Here is an 8,149-nt window from a genome sequence, read left to right as displayed (position 1 = left end):
GTTCTTGTAGTGAAAGTAATCCTAATTAAATTGGGAGACTATCTATGAGGAAATCTACGATAAGATATCCAATCTTCCTAGGATTACCTTTCCTATTTCCCATTTATATCCTAATTTGACTTGAATTAGGGTTTTGAAACTTGGTTGGCAAGTAATATCTTCAGTGGACTTAAGCCTACTATGTCAGACTAAGAATGTAGGACTATGCTTCATGGGCTATGAGCATTTTGATCATTTTTGCTACCCAGGTGCCATGTGTCATGGTTTTAGAAAATTATGGTCCCCCACACTTCAAGTGCTTTTCGATGATTCACTTGCATTTTTACTAAAGATTGATTCCAAAAACATTTTCACTAGAAACACTTTCAACCATTTTAAACAATTCCAAATGAACCCTTAGTATATTTTGGTTAAGGAATCACTAGCTGGTATAATGTGGCTTAAGGCCATTGATTATCTATGGCAACTTTTTGGTCGAAGGCCACTGAGGGTAGGTGTACAGTTTAATTGAATACTGAACATTCAAAAACATTTATTTTCATAAATAGTACATTACATTCATATGGAATTCAACTGCAGAAGAGGCACTAGCCATAATGGTAGTACAAAATATAGAGAGACACACACTAATAACATATACAACAAACTCATAACGATTTGTTGCAACTTATTCCAAATCAGAAGGAGTGAAGTTGAAAAAACTAAAAACAAGCCCCACAACATTCATCATTTGAAGTTACACTTGATAGAGAAAATCAGTGTCTCCAACATTATTGGCCAAAATATTTGAACTTCCTTTGCGCTTCTTGAGGAAATTTGTGAACCAATGGGTCGAATTTTTTGGGTACCTTTGGAGTCCGTCAAAATCCACATAGTTAATACCAAATCGAACTGTGTAGCCTTCACTCCATTGAAAGTTGTCTAAAATTGCCCATGCAAAGTATCCTTTCACATTACTACCCTTCCTGCACCACAAAATAAATAAATGATGACTTGATATCACTATAAAATGCAATATAGTCCTAATTAGTATTTCAACAAGCACTTACTTGATTGCTGCATGAACGTAACAAAGGTGGCGATTGTAGTAGTCAATCCTATTGGGATCATGGAGGGCATCATCTAGTGATAAGGTGGAATCATTGAACTCATCAACGCCTGCAATATAATTCATTAAATATGTATTTAGTACTTTCTCTCAAAAAGAGAGATGTAGTTGGTTTTAAATTTAGATTTGGAATTACTCATCTCTATTTTACATCAATATATACATATATATGTCAGAAATTTAAAAGTGAAATTAAGTGAGGCTTAAAAGTGTCAATTACCATTCTCAGTAATGTAAATGATTGGATCACCATACTTATTCTTCGTGTAGAGTATAAAATCGTGAATTCCTTTCGGATAAACATATAACCAGTCTGAAGCAGCCTGTAATACCATTTGAAGATATTTGAGATTGTTAGGAATTGTATAAAATTAATCCTCCAAACACAAATAACTTAACCTAAAATTTGATGCGTACCTGAGGACCAATAGGAATGCCATCACGTTCAGCTGCCAGAACACCCATCCGAAGATGGGATTCCATCTGGATTCAAATTGTGGAGACCCTAGAGATGGGATCCCCTCACAAGACATAACCCTAACCCTTCAACGAAAAAGACATCTTTGATATGACTGCATTTTTTATGACAACAACTCATCAACTTTACCAAAAGAAAAAGAAGGGAAAGAGTGGGAATCTGATTCTTCATTCCACACGTGGCATAATAGAACTGAAATGCACGTTGAAGAAAAAAGTGTCGTGGCTAGTGATTTTGTGCCGGGGTTTTGTATACCCGGTGATTCGAATGGGTAGTGCGAGGTTTATAGTTTGCTGGAAGAGGGAAGACTTTGATTGGGAACGGATTTTTTAATCTAAGGGCATCTGGTCTTTGTGCACACTAGATTTGGCCAGATTTTTAATTAAGAAACTGAAAATGGTAGGATAAAAATGCCAATATAGATGGCTCCAAAAGGGTTAGTTTTTAAAATTTCTCTAATAAGTATTGTTTGGAGTGTACGAGAAATGACACAACATGAGGAGGAGATAGAAGTTCCTTCCCAAACAAGAAGGCTAAGGAGAAGATTGCTAGCACTCTATAGAATTATTTACTTACTAAAACGACAACACTAATGCTATTAATTAGGCACACAAACTGACCACATGTATTTGCAATAGTTGGGCCTAGATGTTTTTTTTTTTAACAAACGATATTGTCTACACTAAGGGAATTGGGGAGTGAACTAAGAGCCTAAGCCTCAAAATAGGCTAGTAATAGTATGGTTCAGATTCATCTTTGACGAAAATCAAACTAATACCTCTCAAATTTGCCTTTAGAGAGTGTGGTAATAATGTTGTTAATTTTATTTGTCTAAATATCTCAATTGTTAAAAGAGCAAATGGTTTATTTCTCAAATATCCATGTTTTTAATGAAATACGATAATTACGATATTGAGGAATACATAATGAGATTACGCATCCTGAGAGAGCAGAACTAACGTTTAAATTTCCAATTAATTAGGTATATACCATCAGAGCATAATTAACCTTTTTTTTTTTTTTTTTTAACGGACGATAGTATTCATACTAAGGGGTGAGAGAATAGGTTAAGCTTTACAATGAGCTTGCCATAATAATGTAGTTCAACTACGTTTTTGGCGAGAATCGAACCAAAGACCTCTCACTTACAGGTAGAGATGAATAGCACTAGACCGTAGTACTATGTGGCAGAGGAGAACTAACTTTAACTTTAAAAAAAAAAAAGTAAAATACATAATTTCTCTTTCCTTTTTTGAAACTCTTCTGACTTCATCTTCCACAAGCCACCAGAAGGAAGAAAACCCCAGCAAAACTCTCTTCCCTTACTTTGAAATTCCCAAAGATATCATTATCCCTCGTAAACTTGGGTTTGTTAATTGGTGGATATTGGAAGGCTATTAATTTATTCTCGGATCGCCGTTGCATATATAAAGTGGCCCAAAATGCTTTATTTGTACTTTCCAATAATAAGATTATGAATAAGGGAAATAGGATTCAAGTTTTGAGTCTTGACAATTTATTAAGAAAAAAATTATTTATTGATACAAAGCACTCCATCCTAAATCTTCTAGGTCAGTACGAAAATAATTTATTTCTATAATTTCGGTTGGTTGGGGTTGGGGAAGATGGGAGGGGTTAAAATAAAATCTGGTTCTTTCACTCAGTGTGAAAAATTAAAAATTAAGAACTACAATGGTGAACTGAGGAAATTTGAGGGAAACAACGATGGGAAGTTTTTCTATTGATAAATTTTTATTTTTATTTTAACAAACGGTATTATCTGCATTAAGAGAGTGAAGGAGTGGGTTAAGCCTCATAATGAGACAGCAATAATGTGATTCAAATTCACATTTAGCGAGAATCGAACCTAAGACCTCTCACTTACAGCAAGTGAGAAGGAATATCACTAAACCGTAGTACTAAGCGACTTCTATCAATAAAACTTAAACTCACACCTTTAAATTAGTTAAGGTTCATTTAATTCTTATTCTGTATATAATAACAGTTTTTCGGATAAAAGTAAATTAAATACTTAGTAATAATTAATTAGCTTTAAGACTAAATCTCGACCATTTATTAATGGATAATGCTAAAGAGATCAAATTTTCAAGTCACATAATGTGGATGTTGATCATTGATTCCAGAGCTTGAACCAATTTCAATAGAATGCGAGGAATTTTGATCAAGAACTAAAGCTTTCCCTTTGTTGATTGCTGTACTAGCCACCTTTGCAGACCCAAAAGATGTTGAAGACTCAAAATATTGACCAATTGTAGTCTCTTCTGCCAACAATTGAGACCTGAAATCTTTTAGTGAAATATTATTCTCTCTTCGTCGTATATAGTCTGATATACAACACAGATTGTGATTATCCATTCTTTCTCTAAGAATCAATACACATAATACTTTCATTCTTTCGTTATCTCTCTTTTGCATTCATTCTTCTGTTTGTTGTTATTCACAGAACGATTTCTTAGTTCTGTTAACATGGTATCAATCGCTCAGGACGATTTGTTTGGTGTTTAACATTGAAGCTGCATACTCTGAGGGCGTTGTTACAAGAAAGATTTCTGGGTTCTTGCTGGTGCATTCATCCCGTTTCTAGGTTGCTGGTGTTCTCGATCTTTGATTCATTTTGGTGCTTGAAACTTGTAACTCAATATATATACGAGAACCGAGTCAATGAAGATGCATTCCTTAGTATGTCGTCATCTCAACAATCTCTTTTTCTTCTTCTAAATTTGGGTTGATTAAACAATACCCTTAGTTTCATAATTTGTTATGCTACTACGATTCTCAACTTACATGCTACCAGCACCATAATCAGAAATAGTCTATATATAGCATAGCCCCGCCAAAAATAAGAAGAGGAACATATGTGAAACGGAGGCCCCAATGTGACTGCCGTTTTCTAAACCCACAAGGGCGTCATGCATTGTAACTTTTATACATGCAATTGCATGATTGCTTTGAGACACCTCCATTTCTATGCAAGTCCTTCTCCTAAATAAGCGTTATGAATAAAATAGTAAAACAATTAAGAGAAGTTCATTCCAATTACAACACACAAGCTGCATGTTAAATATATAAAAACATACACATATCTAAGCTTAGAACACTAGAAGAAAAAAACTCATCTACCATGGTCGATGTCCATGATAAATTACAATCAATCACGGACACTATGTCCGTTAATAATCTGAACATGATAAAAAGTCTCAAATTCTACTACGGGCTATGTCCGTTATCAAATATAAGGTAACCACGAATTGTGCCCATTGACAAATTGAAGCAATCAATTGAAATAGAAAAATAATTTAATATTCAGCTTGCAGTTTAAAATTTGTAAAACCTTATTGGTAATTCAATTCTAAAACTTCTAGACTGAACTTGAATAGGTAAAACTATTAATTAGTTATTCGAAGGTGATTTGATTAAAGAAATCATTCATGTGCTTACATATAGTTCATCGCGAGTTGGATAACCGGGTGTTGATTGGTGTTAACATATTGTATAAAACATTCGGCAAGAAGAATCAATGGCCACGTTCCAAAAATATTGTTGAAGGGTTTTATCAATATAAATTCATTGAAATACTTTTAACTTTTCTGGTCTATTCCATGGAAAAAGAAATTCATTATGACTGGCACACAAATAGTACACCACGTGTTTTTATATAAATAGTGAGAAATTTTATTTTTTGAGTTATTAAATTTTTAACACACATATCTCACAATTTGTATAATGACACATGGTGTATCACTCCGTGTTCTAATCACATTGAAAAATCTCACCATTCCATGCATGCACGTACTGCCACTGCTTGCAATTGGAGTATGGTCCCAACTAGATTACAAGTCTAAAGATGAAAAAGTATCATATCCTACAATATCTTGAACTGTGTTTCTCCACTTTTGAATTTTTAATTTTTTTTAATACTTCTCTTTACTTAATTCTATTCCTTGATATATTTCCCAAAACCAATCTACCAAGGTTTTACGTTATATACATGCCTGACAAATATTTATTTACCTATAAAAAATATATAATATTGCAAATGTGTGTGTATATATAATTCAATAACGAGACAAAACATGTTTGTATATAATCCGAGATCACAATCGTCAAACATGTCTTTAAAGTTATCGATGTGTGTACAAATTTCAAAACATTTTTGTTAGATGTAGTACGTTTTATTTAATTAAGCAAATGATCATATGGTACTTGAGATAAAATTTGTTTACTTACACAATACGAGCGCTTAAGAAACCACCATATGCATCTTCTAATGCTTGGGAAACATCCCAGTGAAAGATTGTCACAAATGGATGTATGCCTATATATAACATTATCGGAACGAAAAAAAAAATTAATAGTTTGATTCAATATTGTTTTATGAGTGCACGTTATTAAACTCTAATTATATATTAATGGATGGGATGATATATGAGATTAGATGGGATGGATGGTATATGAGATTAGGTAGCTTTATCACCATTTCGAAGGAGTTCATTGATGAGATTGTCGTAATATTCAATTCTCTTCCTGTTGACACCCCCACTTAGCGTGCCCTCTAATAATTAGAACAAAATAATCAAGTGAGTTAATACCTATCTATATATCGAAATCAAATTAAGTAAAACAGGTTAATTGATGAAGTAATTGGTCCCAAATCAAGTATATGGACGCAGATGTCAACATTACTTGGTAACAATAGAGAACCTATAAGCATCCAACTTCATATCCTTCGTAATTGCTACATCTTTCTGTAATGACAAGAAAGGCAAATATAATTATAAGAAAGAAGCTAAAAATTAATTAAGGATCTCATATTCAATGTGCTCTTCAACTTCATAGTGGGAATTTAGGGTTTGGAGAATAATATTATTCCTTGATTGACAACCTTATAGAGGTGGTATTGATCAACGGCGACATCCCCATTGCTGCGATCATCGATTTTTTCTGTCATTAATCATAGAAGTTTTTATTATTTAGAGCATAAAAATGATCGGAATCATAGAATGAGAACTATTATATATGTCAATGTAGTGCATGTATAGTCCATATGTATCGGAAAATATACAGACATATACTATATGCACAAGGGTATTTGATGATAATATGTAGAAGACTATAACCTGGATTAGGGCTGGAAAAAATTCTCAAAAATCCCAAACCAAATTGAAAAAATCCCAAACCGAAATTTTCCCCAACCTGGTAATCCCGTACCGAAAAATACCGAAATATTCGGTATGGGATTGGTTGTCAAATTTCATTTTTCGGTAATCCTGAAATCCCGAAATCTTCTTTTCCTTTTTGTTTTTGGTTCATACTTCCCACGCTACCAAAGAACAAAGTGTGCAGAAAAGAAAACTGCAATATCAATTATATATTATTAAAATAGTGCATATAATGCATTCAGGCCACTTTATAGTTTATATATACAATGGCCATCCGAGAATAAATTAATATCGCTTCGCAATGAAGAGATTCAAAATTTTTTGTTTCTCATCTACCTCATATACAATATTTACCAATTAATCAACAAACCCAAGCTTACGAGGGATATTGATATCAGTAGCAATTTGGAAGTGAGGGAGGAGAGTTTTGCTGGGTTTTTCTTCCTCCAGGTGGCTTGTGGAAGATGAAGTCAGAAGAGTTTAAAAAGAGGAAAGCGAGAAAAGTTTTCGGCTTAAGTAATTTCAGTGGCAATTACGAGAGAAGAGAAAATTATATATATTTTATTTTTTTAAGTTAAAGTTCATAGTTCTATAATATACCTAATTGACTAGAATTTTAAAAAACTTTTAAAATAATTGAGAAATAAACCATTTGCTTTTTTAGTAATAAAGATATTAATTAGACGTACAAAATTAACCTCATTGCAAATACATTTTTTAATACATTATTTAGTATTATGATTTAGTGGTATTTCTCTTAACTTGTAAGTGAGAGGTCTTAAGTTTGATTCTCGTCAAAAGCAAATTTGAATCACATTATTGCTAGCCCATTGTGGAGCTAAACTCATCCCTTCTCCCTTAATGTAAATAATATTTTTTTTTGTTAAAAAAAAATATACATTCTCTAATACATGTAGGTCTAACGGTTGCAAAATGTATGGTCAGTAATTGTGTGCCTAATTAATAACAGTAGTGTTCTCTTTTTAGTAAGTGAATAAGGAAAATACTTCAGTACATACTGGTCAGTACCCAATTTCACTGATCATTCGTGTGGCCTAAATTTTTTTTAACATTTGTCAATCCGAGTGCTTTTGTCATTTCTGTAACCAAACACATATCCGTGCCTTAAACCCGTGATCAAACACTAGTCTTCTTCATTTCCAACAAGTCTGCGAAGATCCTCATAGCCAGCCACCATGACCTCGTCGGCTCCGCCATCATCTTAAAGATACAAGTCATAGACTTCACTTCACCAATCTTGTCCTCGACAGCCATGCCAAGCTCGATCTCACTCGCCAAGATGACGTCGAGTCCTTTACCATCGACGATTCGTAATCCTTGCCGCTGCAAGTCGGCGGCATCTTCGTCAAACCCACATAGCTT

At 33.5% G+C, this 8,149-nt stretch overlaps 1 protein-coding gene across 1 annotated transcript; it reads right to left on the bottom strand.

Moving 5' to 3' along the window:
- Window positions 1-521: 521 nt before the first annotated feature.
- On the bottom strand, window positions 522-1,612 carry LOC137746921 (beta-glucosidase 13). Its single transcript, XM_068486931.2, has 4 exons — window positions 1,526-1,612; window positions 1,329-1,431; window positions 1,050-1,158; window positions 522-965 (listed from the first exon to the last, which is right to left on the bottom strand). Exons 1-4 carry the CDS (start codon window positions 1,589-1,591, stop codon window positions 737-739), a joined length of 507 nt encoding a protein of 168 aa, XP_068343032.2. The 5' UTR covers window positions 1,592-1,612; the 3' UTR covers window positions 522-736.
- Between the last annotated feature and the right edge of the window lie 6,537 nt (window positions 1,613-8,149).

This window comes from Pyrus communis, chromosome 2, assembly GCF_041283825.1.
Source record: "Pyrus communis isolate YQ-2024b chromosome 2, ASM4128382v1, whole genome shotgun sequence".
NCBI classification, from domain to species: Eukaryota; Viridiplantae; Streptophyta; class Magnoliopsida; order Rosales; family Rosaceae; genus Pyrus; species Pyrus communis.
The sequence above is the reverse complement of the archived record's forward strand: the minus strand, read 5'-3'. Positions and strand labels throughout refer to the sequence as shown.